This window comes from Brachyistius frenatus, unplaced genomic scaffold (genome assembly GCF_029030835.1).
Source record: "Brachyistius frenatus isolate BFR_SWC_R1_liver_20210118 unplaced genomic scaffold, ASM2903083v1 Contig_10, whole genome shotgun sequence".
NCBI classification, from domain to species: domain Eukaryota; kingdom Metazoa; phylum Chordata; class Actinopteri; family Embiotocidae; genus Brachyistius; species Brachyistius frenatus.
In genome coordinates this window covers 6,873,543-6,893,183 of record NW_027210609.1, presented here as the reverse complement: position 1 = coordinate 6,893,183, position 19,641 = coordinate 6,873,543, and the positions used below count along the sequence as shown (strand labels likewise).

At 37.9% G+C, this 19,641-nt stretch overlaps 1 protein-coding gene across 4 annotated transcripts; it reads left to right on the top strand.

Annotated features, from left to right (window-relative positions):
- Positions 1-1,413: 1,413 nt before the first annotated feature.
- LOC138616669 (immunoglobulin-like and fibronectin type III domain-containing protein 1) lies at positions 1,414-19,087 on the top strand. Of its 4 annotated transcripts, none has more exons than XM_069691145.1 (25): positions 1,417-1,514; positions 2,946-3,107; positions 5,338-5,400; positions 6,416-6,538; positions 7,357-7,496; positions 8,289-8,388; positions 8,668-8,743; positions 8,835-9,027; positions 9,218-9,331; positions 9,765-9,933; positions 10,123-10,395; positions 10,568-10,795; positions 11,002-11,046; positions 12,426-12,473; positions 13,659-13,774; positions 14,075-14,216; positions 14,302-14,595; positions 14,789-15,091; positions 15,403-15,582; positions 15,670-15,798; positions 15,904-15,983; positions 16,185-16,377; positions 16,945-17,241; positions 18,298-18,624; positions 18,723-19,087. In XM_069691145.1, exons 3-25 carry the CDS (start codon positions 5,355-5,357, stop codon positions 18,725-18,727), a joined length of 3,621 nt encoding a protein of 1,206 aa, XP_069547246.1. In that variant the 5' UTR covers positions 1,417-1,514; positions 2,946-3,107; positions 5,338-5,354; the 3' UTR covers positions 18,728-19,087. The 4 variants fall into 4 exon arrangements, with proteins under 4 accessions (XP_069547244.1, XP_069547243.1, XP_069547246.1 ...); XM_069691144.1 differs by having other exon boundaries at positions 5,314-5,400; XM_069691143.1 differs by lacking the exon at positions 2,946-3,107 and having other exon boundaries at positions 1,414-1,514.
- The last annotated feature ends 554 nt before the right edge of the window (positions 19,088-19,641 follow it).

The following is a 19,641-nucleotide window of genomic DNA, read 5'->3' as shown; positions in this document are numbered from 1 at the left end:
CGTGTCTGACTACAAACCAGCTCTTACTTTCAGCTTCACAATTAAAATACGACAGTACTGACTGACACAACTGCAAATCAGACAGCTGAATGAAAAGCCAAACACAAAACTGCCCATATAAAACTTGCATACAAAATTATTCCTTCACAATTCTAATGCTAACATGTGCCTTTCCAAAATTAAGTAAGAAAAAGTAGGGCTGGGTGATGGTGACATGTAATTTGTTTTGAGTAATTTTGATTTTTTTTTTTTTCAGTCTTGTGACCCACTTCTATTCTCTCTATATAAACAACAACAAAAATGTTCATTGTGCAGTAACTAGGGTTATTCATACAAGACCACCTAATGAAAAGTACCACTACCAAGACTAGTATCTCTCAACACTGTAAAGATACACTATTTCAGCAGACAATTACAAAATAGCAGCACTTGCATGGACAAGTAAGAAGGTTTCCAGTGTGCCGTCCTACACAACAATGTTCATCTATATTGGTCAACATATTTTTTTCCTGAAGTATAGGTTCCCCGAGAAGGGTGAGGTCTTATTTTTTAGAACTAGACAATTATGAACGCGGATCAGATGTTTTTTTTTTTAAGTTACTATCTCAGAGATCTCCATTGTGTTCTCTTTGGTGGCGCCTGAGGTGATAAGCAGTAATTGCAGCTGTGACGTTAGTCCGTTGGCAGTTGAAGAGCGAGTTGAAAAGCAAGCTTGTTGCATTAGCTCCACCTATCTTCTCTGGTAGAACAACTGCTGAGAGATGAAAACATGTCACTGACTGTGCACTGCTTCTGAGTTTTCCAGTGAAATGTCACCACAGACACTCAGCTTTAACAGTTCTTAATAATGTAAATCCAAGCAGCTTTTACATGTGGGGAACAGATTCAATGAACCATTGTGTCACTTCATTTGGCGACAATGACTTAATAGACATTTATTTGAGATTATGACTTTAAATAATATGACTGCCCGTCTTTGGTCTAACTTTGACAAAGCTCACATGTTCAAGCGTTACCAAGGAAATTCACAGCTTTACGTGATTGACTTCAGAGAACTGTCACTCACTGCTAGTGCTGGAGTGTTTGAGAGAAAACCCACATCTACATTTTGTGATTTCTTTGTATATTGTGCAAAAACAGAAATTATAATGATCTATTATGCATTGATATTATGAGAAGTCTTGGCTTGATTCCAATTTGCAGACATAAAACAAATCCCATTCAGACGACATAGGTCATACGATTGTCAACAAGTAGCCACAGTTATGGTCATCAGTGTGAGAGGCTTGTAGTCAGCCTTGGCTCTCCCTCCTCCCCCTTTTTAGAGGTTGAGATTTATGCCAAAAACAAAGAAGCAATCCCCTTTCTTGGCAGGCACCGTGTCTGACAACGTGTGAGCTTGTCAGAGTCATTGACATTCCTGTAAGGATTTAATAGCTTGTACAGCAGGGAGGCTACACTCAAATATCAGACTGGGAAGCAGCACCACTGCAGAGGGTCACAGGAGGACTGAGGTGAGCTCATCATTCATCTTACATACAGCACCAGTCTTAGATGGAGGTGTTAAGTATTGAGCGATTTCTGCAGTGTTTAACACCCAACTCTGGGCTTGATTTACTCTTAACATGTATTCCAAGGATAACACAAAGTTAATGTGGTAAAGTGGGAAGGTGTTTGCCTATTAACGAAGGTGCCTTGTTTTAAAAATGGACAGTGCAGTCGTTTGGTTTTCCATCACTCACATTTTTCAGAAATCTAGTGTTAGTATATAGTTAGTGGAAAAATAAGACAAAGTTCAGGAAGTTATCCGATTCATTATCTAAAGTAAATAAAAATGCAAATATATGCTGATGACCCCTTACAATCTTAATACTCACATCTTACAAAGGTTTAAATTAACATTAAATTTCAGTGGTCACGACATGTTGTCCATGTTCACTCAATGTTTTGTCAGACACAAACGCATGCAACGATCCTTTATGAGATGCAATCTTATACAAACTTCATGACAGTTATTTTTATTCAAAACTTCTATTAAAATAATTCAACATTTTAGGAGCATCCTTTTTTTTTTTTTTTTTTAATCTTAACGTTTTAACTTTTTTTTTTTTTTTTTTTTTTTACACTACTACACTGCCCTTTCCTGCTTAATCCATTCACTTATTTCTCTAATTTCAAGGCTCTGGAAAGAGGTATTGAAAGCCATCTGTAACTGACACTGTAACTCCGTAATAACCCAAATTAAGCAAACCTGACACTCTCAGCTACTGCGCTTCCTTTCATCGTCGTTTGCTCCGTAGATAGCCACATGCTTTCTGAACATGCCCTTAGCAGTGCCTCGCTTTTAATCATTTTTATGATGCTCCGAGTAGACTGTCCCATGCAGCATTTCAGCGCTCATCTCAGAAGCAGCTGGTCAGTTAACAGCAAACTGCAGCACAGGTCACATGAAACCCATAAAAAAAGCAACTCTGTTGGCTGACGACAAAGCTAAAGTCCAATGACACAAAACACATTTTGTTTTTTTTGACAAATCTGAAAAGAGTACATTTTGAAAAGCTTTCTAAGCATGAAAAAAGCTCATCCTAAGTTTATCCTTTATCCTAAATTTAGCTACAGCATATTTAACACTACACATTTTCATATACAGTATGCTTTAAAACATGAAAAGATCTAGACACTGATTTGATTATAATGACTAATAGGCAAAATTGTAGAGCTTAGATACGATAAAGATAAATTCTATATCTCATTTGTACCTCAGAAGAGCAAAATATGGTAATCCACAGTGATTAAAGCTGTAATATTGAGAGAGTTTAACTAGAGTAGGACATCATGTCAACAGTGATTTACAAGACTATTAAGATGTTCAAGATGGGATGTTCACAGGTTTATGTGGCACGTGGCATATCATATGACAATCCGGTTTTCTCATCTTCCAACAGCCGTGAACCATTGAAACCCTATAGTATCACGCGCCAATACCATGTGGTGTGACATTGACGCAAAAACTATACAAGAGGCTTTCAGAAGTCAAAACTGAACTTCAATGTGTAACAGAAAAGAGCTGTGAAGACAGCGAAGTTGGCTGGTCAGTCAGTCATTCAGTAAGTTTTTGCCTGTTTGTTGGCCTGTTCACTTTGAGGTATGAGGAGCTTTACAACCAAAGTTGACTGATGGGAGCTGCTACATCAGCTGTCGAGCTGCCCCGCTGTTAGATGAGAGATTGAGAGCATTACCTCTGTGATGTGTATGTAAGGACAAATCAAACAATTTGTTCCAGTTGGGCATAAAAACCAGTATAGCCCATACTGTCAATCAGCTCTTAGTTTTATTTCTCACTGGTCCTGTGACAAGGTATATCCAGAACAGTGTTAGAGCTCACACAGATTTGGTAATATTTAATTTTTAGGAAACAAATTTTCCCAATCAGTGTCTCACATTTACTCTCAGATACCCTGCCTGAACACCACACCCAGCAATGGGAATGAGTGGATTTAAATTTCTCCATGAATGTTGATCTTATGGGTTGTTTTATTCAATTTCTAATCAAAGTGTTACAAATGTACAGCATGTTTGGGTCCTGCAGTGGGACTACAAAGGCTGAGGAGAGGGTGCAGATTACAACCAATATTTGGGAATGTAAGCATCTCTCCTACAAAGCTATAAACCAAAGAGTTAAAACAAATGGTACAGGGAATAACTGGAAATTCTTCCAGCTCCAGGCAATCTCAGATATGTTGTCACAGTCATTTTTATTCTAAAAGTGATATTTGAACCAATACTATGATAAAGATGTAAATTCCTGAGTCACGCAATAAAAATAAAGACATTTCAAGCCAAAGCCAGACTTTTTTTTCCTCCTATATTTTCTTTGGGATTATCTAGTTTTGGGGCTGTTTTTGCTGTTGTGACTGTTTTAACAATCCCAACCTAATTGCCTAAATACTGTCAAATGAGATCCTAATTTTAGGAATTAGCCTGTTGCTCTGTAGGCTTGTAGGCCTCTGTGATAGCGAGAGCTTGCGTTAACAATAGCTAACTATCTACCATTGGACAAACCGTCAGCTAACCCTACTCTGAAGACAAAGATCAAATTTCACTTGAAGGTGCCCTGTGGAGATTTTAGTAAAAAAAAAGTTTGTTTAAAGATGGGGACAAACAAACAAAAACATTATTTTGTAGCGGTATTAGTGGTCAAAAAGATTACAGGATACTTTTAACCATCAGTGCCAATTTTTTAACGTTGCATACGGGCTTGAAAATACCAAGTTTAATTAATATACTGAACAAAACAGAATTTACATTCACAGCAATTCACAGCATTTGTTTATCAGTTTTCAATGATTTTAGGTAAAGTCTTCTTTATTTGAATCCATACTGATGAAAATACTGGTGTGATGGCATCTCGGTGTGGTGTAAATAACCGTGTACTTCAATCAGTGTATCGTCTAACTAAATAGTAACATTTCTGCAAATCCCCTTAAGCCCCAGCAACACTGAATCCATTACAATTAATGTACAGTCTATTTTAGTGATGTGACATTTGATATTCTAAGTTTAGTAATCATGTGGGGTAATGAAAGATTGCTATGTACTAGGAGAGATCCCTGCTGCGAATGGAACTGACAGATCATAAAAAAATGTTAATTTGATAAGCACATAATCTTTTGAATATGTTGCAGCTTAAAGTGACGACCAAAAACTGTTGAATATTAATAGTTAAAGCCTGGTAACGAATTACATCATGAGGTTACAATAAAATCCTACACTGCAGTTCCATTTTGAAGAGGATTTTATTCTTGTTTAAAGTGACAACCCTGAGCTTCGTGATATGCAGATAGAAACCAAAATGGGTGTTACTTTTGTTTCATTTTTTAAATTTCTCTATTTATGAATAAATATGCAAATAATCAGTCCCCCAGGAACCATTAACTGAAATTGAACTAAAATTAAATTGTTAAACTGGGATGTACAGTGTCTCCCTAACACTGCCCTTTGCTGCACAGAATTATCTAATAAAGAATCATCTTAAATCGAATCACATCAAAAAACCCAAAACCTGTTTGAAGAAGTTCAACTCCAAAGGAACTTTCTTACCAAAAGTCCTGAGGCAGGACTTTTTAGAACTCAAAGATCTGAACTGAAACCTTAAACAGGTACAATTGTATCATTAAGAAAAAGTAGATTTCTTTCAAAATAGCATTTCAAAGTTGCTATAATTAACTGCAATGTGAAAAGATGAGAAGAAAACATTTTAGTTCAGTAAAGCTGCCATCACTGTGCTTAAATGTTCTCCATCATCTGTTGCAGTTGATGAGATTTGACTCTTTCCAGGACTCAAAGGCCTCAAGATGTTTAAAAGATCAAAAGTGACGGATGGGACAGCCACCGGCCAAGGTAAGCAACTAAAGAAGAATACCCACCATCAAAATGAATGTGTCTACACAACATCCCAGAAGCATTAGAAATGAAAAGTAACCAAATAAAACCAGTGAATCTGAATTTAGCGGAAATGCTGAAGTCTTGTAATGAGATTAGTGGACACTATCAACTCAAACCTGTCGTAATCTGTCTTTGTTTTTGTTTTAGAAAATAGATTAAAAAACAATTTTGCTTTGTCTTAATGATTAGAAATGGTTTGCATATATATATACATATATATATATAATGCCCAAGATCAATGAAAAAGATTTCTGAAATATATTTCAGCTAATTTGGTCAGTATTTCAGCTAATTGACAGACTCTGACAAAGTAATAAAACAGAACATTTCAAGGCCAGAGTGAAATGAGGCTGACAAGGACAACATTTTATTCCGTCGCTCATTATGAAGTCAACTCTATAATCCGATGCTCACACTATGATGACGTGCTGTATATGTCTTTAATATGTGCCTTATCAGGTCCTGCTGCAGAGAATTGCATTGGTATAGAAGGTAGGCTTAGGGGACAACAATAATAAGCCGTCTCTTTTTCTATCTACTGCTCACGAAGGCATGAAGAACGGATATGCAATGGATTTATGAATATACTGTATGAATGTACATATATTTTGTGCGTGGATATGTAGGTGCATCACTACATATCTGTTCCTCGGGCTGAATTTCAGGCATGGATTCTAACTGAAAAGGATAGAAAGATAAAGGTTATTGAAATGTAAATGTACTGAGCAAAAGATACCCGTCTACACCAGAGCCACATGGCGTATAGCTCGGAATGATGATAGACCGAGTAACAATACCATTCTAATATGTCAAATATTAGAATGTGTTTTAGCGTGGTTCATGTGGGTTGATGATGTGATTACAAAACAATGACAAATTTTGAAGGTTGGATATGATCGTGGTCATGTTTGTTTTTATCCTTGCGTGTCATATATCTTGTCACTGACATTTCATTTTCCAATGCTGACAGTGGGGATCAAGAAAAAATCAAAGGTCCCCGGGGTGATGATTACACAGTTTATCGAGACGCTGCCAGAGGGAAAGACCCATCCAGACTTCACCCGCAAGCCGATTGCTTTGACCATCCAAGAGGGTATGATTTTTAGTAAAAAATTATATCAAACATCTATATTAGAAATATATTCCAAGGTGGAATTTACGTGATTCTGCATAATAGTTTAGATTATGAGTTTTGCGCAAGGTCAGAAAGGAGCCCTGCCATTCAACCCCAAGAGACAGCCAGAATGAAACACACAATGACTTTGGTGTGTCTCACAGTGAAGGGGCTAATATTCATCCATTGAAATAGAGGAAAACAAACTGTGCCAACCTAGAGAACTGGCTGAAAGAATTGTTGGCCTTTATATTAAAGGAACAGGCCGTTACAGCTTTTCAGGGGTTTCAATGGAAGCTTCACAGACACTCGGTCATCCTTGAATTCATTTCATACCGGGTAGACCTATTATTTAGTTATTTAATGGTACTGCACGTGCCGGATACAATTGTGACCCTAAATGGAATGTATATTATATAGTAATGAACATAATTCTATTTTTGTTTTCTGAGCTACTGCTTGTAACTGCACTTTTTTTCTTTATATTTTATTCATTGTTTTAGTTTTCTTTGTTACGCGTTTGTATATGTCAGTAATTTGTTTACAAAATCTTTCATAAAAAAAGAACAAAAACAATAGAATAAACATAATAATTTGAAATCAAGACAAGCGACAAAGTCATTCTGCATAAGACTAATTTTCTTGTCATACAGGTACTGGTTAAAATATTGTATAATTTAGCATTGTGTGCATCACAAATTCATATTTACTAAATATCATAGTGTATATTTGCATCTCTTTACTGTTTTTAAATGGTGACAGGTGTTTTTTTTTTGTTGTTGTTTTTTTCAAAACAGGCAAATTTGCTTTTTTTAAAGCCATCGTCATTGGAGACCCAACGCCTACCCTAACATGGAGCAGAAATAATGGAGATGTTTCAGATACAGCGAGATACCAGAGCAAATATGACCCCAACACCAATGAACACACATTTGAGGCAAGTGATAGGGACTATCAAATAACAGTGATACTACAGAAACCTGCTGATGTAAAGAGGTGATAAGAATAGTGCACAGAAAGAAGTACAAACACAGAGAGAGAGGCCAGAAGAAGAAGGTATTTGATTACATGAGGGTCATTTAGTCTTTTGAGCTATCAATTTACTTTGCTAATTCCCACTGATCACTGATCATGACAAGAGCACGCTGAACAAAGTCAGTTCTGTGAAATGGTCGAAACAAGTCCACCCCTACATCCAGTTAACTGATTAAGGTTGAAAATTTAAAATAAAAAAAAATGAAAGCAGTTACACATCAGGTGTCCACCTACCAAATCTTGCAGGGTCCATAACTGGTTCAGAGTGTTTCAGTCAAATTTGGCCAATTTAAACACGCAAATACAATAACAAGTTGCTCTTAGATTAAACTTCAGTACATCTCAAAAACCAATAAGCTAGTTATGAATAACCAACTACACAGGTTCCCCATCAACCTCAGTCAGTTTTAACACTTTAACACCTCATGGATTATTACTAATGGATGAATGGTAAAATTACAGCTTCTTCCACTCCAAGTGGTACTATAGTAGTACAAATGCATACTGGCCTTTAACACATATTGGCCTATTGAACACCAGAAAAAACAAAAGCAAAACAGCAACAATAATATTCACTTTTGTATAACTAATCGTATTAGGTAATGCCCATATTACAATAAATTAAAGTTAACACATTGTCATGTGACAGGAGGTGTTGATTGCTATTATATTTAACGTGTCTTGAATCTTCCAGATGCCAAATGTTATGCCGGATCAAGCAGATATCTATAAATGCTTTGCCATAAATGAATATGGACAAGCCGTGGTCACCGTTGTTTTAAATATTATTGAAGGTAAGGGCCTTTTGCTTGTCATGGCTATAACAAATGAATGTAAGGGAAATAATTACAAAGCTTTTTAATATGCATGTTTTTGAGTCTGCCTGGTCATTTACTCCATGCACCAAATCTACTTCAAACCGAGAACACTTGATTCAAATTTGACGCTTTACTACTCCATACCCTTGAGTTTATTAGAGTCATTTCCGTACGTATCTCTCAGCAGTCCCCCTTGTAGGTCTTTTAATTACATGGTTTTATAAATAATGTAAGTATCCTCTCTTCCTTTTCAAGTTGGTTACAAAAAGAACAAAGCCCAGACACAAGCAGCCACCGATGTGAATTTTAAGACCGTTCTAAAAAGGAAAAGGTGGGCTTGACCTACTCTCATTGAAGGCCCTGTTCTTTTTCTGCACATTTGCAAGACTGTTTAACTGACTGCACTATATTTCGATTTCTAGCAAGATCCGACCCAAATCTGAGCAACCTGAAAGAAAAGATGGAGAGATAGATCCTAAATTGTGGGAGCTCCTACTTAGCGCTGATAAGAAAGACTATGAAAGTATCTGTGCAGAGTTTGGAATAACTAACTTCCGTTGGATGCTCAACAAACTGAATGAAATGAAGAAAGAAAGAACAGAAGAACAAGCACAGGTCTGGGATTTTTGTGATATTTACATAATAATGTCATTACTTTTTCTTTATGAAGCTTGACATACTGAGCATATTTACATTATTTTAAATGTATTGTGGTAGCAGAAGACACTTATTTGTCAATTCATTTCAAATAAGAGTCCATTTGGTTTCTTCTTCACGCTTATTTCTTCTTCTATTTTTGTCCCAGTTTGTCAAAAACATTTCTAACCTAAGACATATTCAGGTCAATGGAGATGGCACTGCCTCCTTTGAGATTGACATGGACCTCATTGACCCAAGCAGCTCCATATTCCTGTATAAGGTTTGTGTCAGAATAAAATCTTAACTCTACTAGTAGCCCTACTACACAACAGGTAAAGGAGTCATTTAAAGAAAAAAAGTCAACCTCTGGGGACTGTGAAATACAACAGCTAATTTAATTGCAATTTGGCAAGTACTTGCAAAGGTGCATCAAGACATATTTCACTTCAAGTTAGAAAAACCAGATGTTAAGCTGATCTGCTAGCAAACCTATACCTGTAAAATATGTTATCATTCTGATAGGATGTGCTACACATCCTTTATGTATACAGCTACATCTCCAAGTTTGAAACTATTTTTATTAAGTCCTGCTATGATGCTTTCATTTTTTACTCAAATGAGTGGCATTTCTCCAGCTATTATCTTGCAGCCATGTTTTTCAGAGACAATTTCAACCATCCCTAAGGAAATGATGTTGTATATGTCCCCCACAGGATGGTGAAATGGTTCCTTACACAAAAGAGTTGGGAGAAAAGATGAAGCACACTCTTAATAGAATTGGAAGAAAGTATGTTTTTAGTATGAGGGACCTGATGCCAGATGATGCTGGACTGTACCAGTTGGACATAGAGGATGTCAATATGTTTTCCACTGAGTTCAAAAGTAAGTAGTTTTACAATTGCACCTGACACAACAAACTGGAAGCTCTAATCAAAGGGGAAAAAAGACAATACTTTTGATGCCTAACACAACACAGCCCAAAAAAATGTAAAAAAAACTAAATAATTGACATCAACTGTGTTTTTGCTTTATCTTTCATTTGAGTATAATAAACAACTTGTTATTTTTCAGTCCCCATGGTGGATTTCTTGGTGAAAATTGAGGAAGTGAAGGCACTGGAAAGACAAGATGCCGTGTTTGAGTGCGTCCTGTCAAACCCCTTTTCTAAAGTTATGTGGTTTGGCAAGAACATGCCACTGGAACAAGGGGATAAATATGATATTGAGGTTTCAGAGGACAAGCTCATACACCGGCTGGTGGTGAAAGACTGCATGATTGTAGACAAAGGAATTTATTCTATCTGCGCAGGGATAAAGTCATGCAATGCATGGCTCGTTGTTGAAGGTAAGATATTATACTCCATTAAAAGACTAACTGATAATTAATAGAATAAACATGAAGAAGAAAAATATATATATATATATATATTTTTTTTATCTATTATTGCTTTTCATGTCATTATATGGCTTTTTCGGTGCACACTCAGCATAAATCTCGCAATGTTTTTCCACTTCAGCTGATAAAGAAGCACCAAAGGGCAAAAAGCCAGAAAGAAAGACAACAAGGGCTGGAGGATCTGGGGCAGATTTGCAGAAAATTGCCCAAGAGCAACAAGTGAAATTAGAGGCGGTGAGAGAGGAAAGGAAAGAACAGATTAAAGCTGCTAAAGAAGCTGCAGCAGCTGCACCTCCACCTGAATCCCCTCCTGCACCCACTTCAGCTAAACCGAAAGCCTCCAAACCAAGTAAGAATGTCTGCGAAACGGTTTATGAAACAGGGCGTTAAATTCAAAAACAAGGAGGCCATAGTGTCCCTGAATGTATTAATCAAAAGTGTAACTCTTTACAGTGATCTTTATTTATTTATGTGCATGTATTTGCATATAACAGGCATACTTGTTAGGATCATTTGTTAACATGGCAACCTCTAACTGGTTTTAATGGTTTATAGGAGTGGCAAAGGGTCCAGCACCACCTGAGGAGGTAGTAAGCACAGGTAAGAACCTGAAATGATTGTTAGAGCTTCTGCATGCGTTCAAAGGTGAATATGACAGCTGTCTGAAATATAATGGCCTTTGAAATCATGTTGTTGATCCAGATGGCCTTTATTTTAACAAAAGCCTGTGCATCTAAATGTTGTTTAAATCACTGCTGAGGTCACAGTAATGTTTCAGCTTTATGTTATAATGTCTTGCGTGGTCAGCTCATTTTGTGATTGACCACCTCTTAAGGCCAGATTTTGCTCAATTTAGATTTGTTGGTACAATAAATATCCTTACGATGACTAGACAGACAGGTTGCCATGCTAGTACACAGTTGTTGGCAGCGCTGAATTTGCTGATGGATTAAAAGTCAAACACTTCTTCCGAGTCACCTCTATATCTGTCTTACACTTGTACAACCTTAGAAATGCTGTAACATCCAAGCAAGGCCTCAAAATAAACTCCTGGAAAGGCATCAAGCCTCAAGAGCAACTGGTTAGCAAAATCCATATGACTTTTACAATCCATCTGTCTTTATGTCACGTTTATAAATCTCGGCAAACACAGTTCAAAACTCACAGTGTAACATTGATAGCATACGGTAGATCTTTTACCGCTTACTAAGGTCTGTTTCATATTTACAACAACTTGTACAACAAAAAAGTCTGTTTTGACCTTCTACAAGTGGTATTAATCAAAAACCCTGAGTAATTGTGCCACCATAGCCTACTCCGTTGCTACTGCTCCGGCTGTAAAACGATGGATAAATAAAATAAAAGGAATCACAACTACTGTGAAAACACTTGTTTTACTATCAGAATTTGCTCCATTTGTTTTGATAACATTTGGAAAGTCTAGAAGTGGTGCATGATTGAATTGTTTTATACTCAGTCAAGGTAGTATAGAGCTGAACTGGAAGTTAGCTGACTAGAACAGTGGAAGTCTCTGGTGCATGGCCAGCATGGGAACGTTTCACCAGACAACAGATCCATATGCAGTCCAGTGAAATACAGAGTTTATCTGGCAGTGGTAGATTTTTTTTCAGTAATGTGTGAAGTTGTTTGGCAAACTTGTTACAAACATCATTTATATGTAAAAGTCCCACACTATAACTTTAAAGAGAGTATAAACCTTGACCCCATTTATTCTGCAACTCTATGGCTTTCACTGCACAGGAAAAACACATAAAAAAAAAAAAAAAAAACTACAATACAATGCCATTGCTTTGGAAGATGCTTTGGTGTAAACCTAAGAAAAAGGAATGAAACATTCACTGGTATGACCCTTTATGAAAGCAAGTGTCAGAAGTCATTGTATTCATCCATAAACTCAGAATAACGGATAGAAAAAAAAACATCTGAAAATGTTTCATACTGTCTGTGATCACCAACAGGTCATACAGACACAGCATCAACAGCAGCAGCCGAAGATTCGGGAGGTGGTAAGATGAAAGAAAACCATGGAGCACATAGGACTGAGGGAGAAATTCACTAAAGCAATTTTAAATTACTTACTGTTGTTGCTGTTGGGCCACTCGCATGAGGAAACCAAAGCTGGTGAAGTGCTTGATCAACCACTTCTGGTTGCGGCAGGTGGTATTGCATGCTGAAAAAGCACAATAGTAACATCGATATTAAACCGCTAATAAAATAACTTTTTACTGGCTTTAGTAGCAGAAATTAGACTTTACGAATGAACACAATAACTCTGGTATTTGCGTAACCTCTTCTTAGAATCTAATGAAATTATTGTGGGGTGGCTGTGGCTCATTGCCCATCGAAGGTTGGCGGGGTTTGATCCTCGGCTAATTCCTGTCCACATGCTGATGTGTCCTTGGGAAAGACACTGAACCCAAAGTTGCTCCCGATGGCAGGCGAGCACCTCGCAAGGCAGCTTTGCCGCCATTGGTGTGTAAATGTGTGTGCGAGTGTGTGAATGGGAGGCAAACTGCAAAGCACTTTGAGACCGCTATGGTGATACAGCGCTATGTAAGTGCAGACCATTTATCATTGTACCATCTCAATCCTGTATATTAACATAGTTTGCTTTGAGTCAAATACCTTTACATACATGAGAATGAATGATATAACTCTGAATTCTTTTATAACCAGTAGGTGGAAACACAGTTCTTAGTACGTGTTGTACTAATGTGTTTGTGTCTTGTTAGAAAGTCTTGTGAGCTCGTTGGGTTTATGTTCAAGTCTGTGAAGCTTCATGCTTGCTAATTTTAATTGGGCTTGCTTTTGATGTTAGTAATTTGCTCCGTTACTCGAACCATATCACACTTCTAATATTGGAGCCATGCACTGTATTAGTCATTGAAATATGCAATTCATTTATTACAATACATTTTGGGTGCTGGTGATGTTTAAGGTAAATATGTTTTTTACTTTTGCATTTTTCTTCTTGTATGACAAAACTAGTATTTCTTGCATAACGCTATTGATATTGATGACCCATTTAACTACATTATCTCAACAAGTTTATAAATGAGCAGAAATTAAGAGCAATATATGGAGATCATTTATATATTGTCTACCTAGTAAGCATTTATGTAGCCTTGAACAGAAAGCTGCTTCAAATAAATATGCCAAGTGGAGAGTAACTTTGTTTTTATTTTGTCTAGAGCCTGTTATTACCTGCGGACTCTCGGATATATATCCTCTTCGTGGAACACCAGCTGAATTATCTGTGAAGATGAATACAGACTGTGATGGCACCTGGTTCAAAGATGGAGAGCAGGTAAAGCCCATAAATAACTACAGTTAAATGTACAGCTTACATTTTGAGAATTTATCTAACACTTACATTTAGACAAACTCATGAGTTAAAGATAAAAGAAATGTAAGAAAACCTAGCATTCCTATATTGCTGCCACTTGCATCACCCAACTGTATACATCAGTAAAAAGTGTTGTGTCTCCAGAGTGACACTGCCAGGTCATTTTTTTTTTTTTTTTTTTTTTTTTTAAATTTTAGTAAAGAACACAAAATAGACAAGTTATAATTTCACTTTTCATTTGTTTTTGGATTTTATTTTTAGCTAAACTCAGGTGGAGGAATCACCATAACGAAAAAAGGAACTTCTCACAAGCTGACAATTAGAAGCTGCACAGATGACAGCTCTGGAGTTTATCGGTTTGTGGCAGGGGAACTGAGTACGCAGGGAAAGGTCACTGTTGGAGGTATCATTTACTCTCTCTTATTGCAGAATTTGTGTGATATAACACAGCGGTTACAGCAAACTGACCTATGCTTTGTGTTTCATAGACGTTCCTGAATTTGACCCAGACGATCTTCACAAGTTCTCCAAGCCTGTGATAGTGAGAGTGGGCCAGAATGCTGCTTTCAAGATGCCTTTTCCTCCTCAGGAGTCTTTGGTGGTCAGTTGGTTTAAGGACGGCACTGAGATTAAAGACGGAGGAGGAGTTAAGATCGTGAGGGAGCCCAATCACAGCCGGCTGCTGCTGAGAGACTGCCTGCGGACAGACGCAGGGGAAATAAAGATCCAACTCAAAAACCCATTTGGGGCTGTAGAGGCCACATCTCAGCTTATTGTGCTTGGTAGGAAAGCTGAGAGAAATCTAACAAGAAAAGTAATACTGAGGGAAAAAAAAAAAGATCAAATGTCTAGTATTTGTTTATCTCGACATTTAAACCATTTTGAAAAATTCTGTAAAAAAAAAAAATTAAACCCAACTAAACATCACATACTATGTCACTATGTTTAAAATTGAACTCCATGTTTTTCCAACAGATCGACCAGGTCCACCCGAGGGTCCGGTTGAGGCGGTTGAAACCACTTCATCTATAATTGAGATTAAATGGGGGCCTCCCAAAGATGACGGCGGCTCCGCTGTAACCAACTACATTATAAAACGGCAGCAAGCGGGACAGTGTCTGTGGACAAAACTTGGGGATGTCTCCGCTGACAAGACCTCCTTCAGGGACAGGAATGTGACTCATGGAAAGAAATACAACTACAACATCTACGCAGAAAACCCTGAGGGCATCAGCGACGCCCTGGAGACAGCTGATAGCATTATGGCTGGCATACTGAGTGAGCGTACAAAAAAAGAAGTCTCATTTAGCATTCCTCACCAAATCTCATGTTAATCTCCATCAGGTTGTAATAAATGAAAATGCCTCGGGATAGGTTCTGTGATTGCTTCAAATCGTTTATCACCGGCACCACTTAGTCACCGTAGATAACCTACCTTTTATTAATGCTGCAGTTCCTCTATATTCAAGAAAAAAACATTTGCAATATCCTGCAGTGATAACATGGATAATTTATACCACGTCTTGATTACTATTTAATTATTAACGATGATTTAATTCAACTTAATTAAACTACTTGTCATTCTTTAGTACTCTCTGGTCCACCTGGTGCCCCCACAGTGGTGAGTGCCACAAAAACCTGCATTAAGTTGGCCTGGACCCCTCCGGAGGATGACAGAGGAGTACCGATTATTGGTTACCAAGTGGAGAAACGAAAGAAGGACACAAATCAGTGGATTGCCCTCAATCCACAAAACGAACCGATAGAAGGTTAACAAAAACAAAAGCATTCTTTTATGTTTGGCTTAAAGCCCATTCAGAGCCTTTTTGTATTTTTTTGTTCTTTTGACTTTTCAGATGTGAACTATGCTGTTAAAGATGTCACTGAGGGAGCCGAGTATGAGTTCAGGATTTCAGCAATCAATGAATCAGGATGTGGAGATCCAAGCCCTCCATCTGCAATGGTGTGTGCAAAGAATCCCAACAGTAAGTCATAACTTTCTTTAGTGTGAATATTATTGATTTAACTTTGTTATCCAGAGCAGTGTTTGTTCCCGTCTGAATTTCATGTTTTCTGTGTTTTCTGTCCAGTGAGACCTTGTTTTAAGGACCCAGAGGACTTTATTGTTGTCAGAGCAGGAAACTCTGTCCGAGTCAAAATTTGCTATGAGGTATGACTGAACCTAAAATAAGGTTTGCACGCAGAGTCTTTCTCCATTGGTTTAAATCCTATATCTACCATGTTAATCTTTTCTGCATCTCATATTTCAACCTCCCATTCCAATCCTGTCATATTCTTGACTGATGAGTTTACTACGAAGATTTCATACGCCTCACACTTTATCTTATTTATCTGACACTGATATCTTCAGGCTGAACCTCCACCTCAGATCACATGGCTGAAGGATGATGAGCCAACATCCCCGTGGACTAATGTCATCAACACAGAGGGAATGTCTCAGCTTGTTATTCCCTCATCAAAGCGCTCAGATTCAGCCATCTACACCATTAAAGCCAAAAACTCTGTAGGTGAAGCTACATTCGACATTGAAGTAAGAGTCACAGGTAAGGACACGTAACAGGGTTTTACATCATGAATAATGCAGAGTGGCATTTGCATTTTAAAAAAGGGCAAAATGTTACTGTCCAAGACCGAAGAAGGTGCATCAGGTTAGCAGCGTAACTGAGAATGTGCTCAAGGTTTTCTTTGTCATTTGTGGGGTCTTGCACTATTAACTCGTATTCACATAAAGTGACCACTTTGAAGGGGATGGTGGCCAGATTCAAATCAGCTACAGTATTTGGTTGTAATAGGCACAATCTCTGAAATGTTTAATTGCATTTCGTAGTCATCATATATCAATAACACACCAGGCTATTGGCAACCCAGTGTCAAATCTCTTGGCATTTAACACTTTACAATAAAGTGAATTATTACTGTGTGATATACCACAATACAATAGGATTAACACAACTGGTATGCAATACCATTCCTGACAAAAGCCCAAAGGTAACACAATGCCTCTTGAGTAACGTAGGATTAAGCAGCCATTTTACAAAGAAATTGATTAAAAAAAAAATTGCTCAGTAAAAAGTCTAACATAATCTGCATATTTTTGTATTTGTTGCTAGATGAACCCAAGACTCCAGGGCCGGTGGCGATAGAGCAAACAGTTAATGGCAGAGTTGTGGTGTCATGGGCTCCCTCTCCAGACCAGGAGCTCGATGACCGCCTGTACTACGTGGTGTCTCAACACGACTCCAATGCCAGAGTGTGGAAGACTGTGGCAGACCGCCTCATCGCTAACACGTACACGGCCAACAACATCCTTTCTGGGACAGAGTACCATTTCAGAATCTACGCTAAGAATGATATGGGTCTTTCAGATCCATCTCAGTCACCTACATGGGGCTGCAACAGCAACAGAGGTGGGATAGTCATGTTTAATTAGGCCATTGAAGTAAAGTATTTCAGGCATGATAAATTGTATTTCCAGCAGTACAGAAGAAATGACATGAGGTTAAAGCACTACTGGAGTTCATGTTAGCTGCCCATTCAACTACAATATACTGTTCATCACAGCTAATCCATTGAAAGTACTGAATATGCTCTGACAGTGAAGCATTACTCCTTTGTGATATCTGACTCAATGAAGGTTGAGTATGTTAGATAGTATGTCAGAAATATATAAATACCCCTTTTTTTATTGATACACAAACATTTAGGAACTGAAAAGTTCATGTTGCATTCGAATAGAGCGGAGCACCAAGTTATGTCATTCGATCAGCATCAGCACCCGAGTTAGACCTGTTTTGTGATGTCACCTGAAATTCGAGTAGAGGGCACATCAAACTGTCAAATTGTTGAGGAACAGAAAGAAGGTGCAGGGAGCCAAATCCAGTGAGTAGGGGTCATGTGGAGCTACGATTGTGGTGTTGAGGGTGAGAAACTTGCTCGTTTTCAACGCGCTGTGAGTGGGGGCATTGTCATGCTGGAGGACCAAAGTGTCTTCAAGTCACAGCTCAAGTCATTTGTGCCGAACGTTTTCCCATTACAGCTGAAGTTGGAATTAACACCTAAATGAATTCTTGATGTGCTTTCTTCGGTCTGAGACAGTGAAGTTTTGCCCCTTTTGAAATGCAAATGCAACTCAAAAGACCTTACCTTCATTGTTAAATTGCCAGTGGCTTTTCAAAGCATTTTGAAGGGTCCCTGCTGGCAATTTCCACAGTTTGACGCAATATTTGATGCATGCTCTCAACGTAACTTGGAATACTTAATGATGAATTTAGACTCATAACTCATAAAGCTTCCCCTGCTCCATCACATCACGGTGCTGCGCTCTGTACTCATTCCGTAAATGTCTACAGCAGTATAGGTAGCTTTTGTGTTGTGTTCCAAATTGTTTAATCTCTGTCGACATTATTATCATGTGATCTTAGATACTAACTTTGAACATTCTTCCTCTTATTTTTCACTTTAAGTTCCACTAAGTTCAAATGGAGTCATTTCAACAGACGTCCGCTTTGAGAGACCTCCATCCATCCTGGTTCCTCTGAAAGTACATACACCACCGAAAGGTTACCAACTCTTCATGACATGTGCTGTCCGAGGATGCCCTACGCCCACTGTATCCTGGTACCTGAACGACATCTGCATCAACTCAGACAATAACTACTACATCACCAACGCGTTTGGCGTGTGCTCCATGTATATTCTCAGAGTCCGACCACAGGACAGCGGTGAATATAAGGTTGTAGCAGTCAACTCTTTTGGCAAGGCAGAGTGTGCCAATAACCTTATTGTTAAAGGTAAGCTTTAAGTAAGGAGGTGGAAGTTTTTCAGACGTGGTTCGTGGAAATGCTTCACTCTTATAATGATTATTTTTGTTTTTTGCTTTTTTCCACAGATTAAAATGATAAGAAGCCTTCACTGAGAATTTCCTGTTACCAACATGCTCTGGAAAATAAGGAAGTGGAATGTTTTGGTTTACTACATAGACTAATAGACTACATGACAGAATCCCATGTTTTAATTGAAAACAGCTTATAAAACCTAATTTATTTAATGTATTCACAATTCTTAAACTGACACTGGAAATATCAACTATAAAGCATGAATAAAGAAAAAAAGTATGATGACAAGTATATAAATTCTTAAGCTTCTGTAACCGCAATAAATCAACCAACTGACATGCGTGTAGTGTTGTTGTTTTCTGGCTTTCCCTGCATTCTGTCATTATTAATACATTTATATATTCTTCACTAAAATAAACTCTGTGACCATTATTAAAGCAACAGATGTTTCCAGCCGCACAAAGCTCCAATGTCTGAGCCCACGACACCAAGCACAACTCTGTATTAAAATTACTTGGCGCTTAATTGTGCTCACAAGGCCAATACCAATGAAGTCCATGCCGAAAATAATGCAACATCTAAAATGAACAATATAACTGTTAGATGTAACTTGTTCACAATATAACTCAGCCAAGAAGAGCATGCAAATATTATCTGATGGTTTTAGAGTCGCTGATAAGAGTGAAATAATGCAGCAATGTTTAGCCCAGATGTTGCATTATGTAAGACCACTTACCTCATTTCCACTGTTAGGTCAGGGGAGATTTGTGTTTATTTGCCTGTTGTCATCAGGTGTTTCTTGCATATATGTTACATACTTTTACGAGGTCAGGGGAACTATTCAAACTTTCTGAATGTCATGCTTACTTAACCTCTGATAATGTGAACCCAAAAACCTGCTCAGTACACCGTGTCCAACACACCACCACAACCCTGAGGGACCATCTTTTTATAATGCCACGGAAGGTCCAC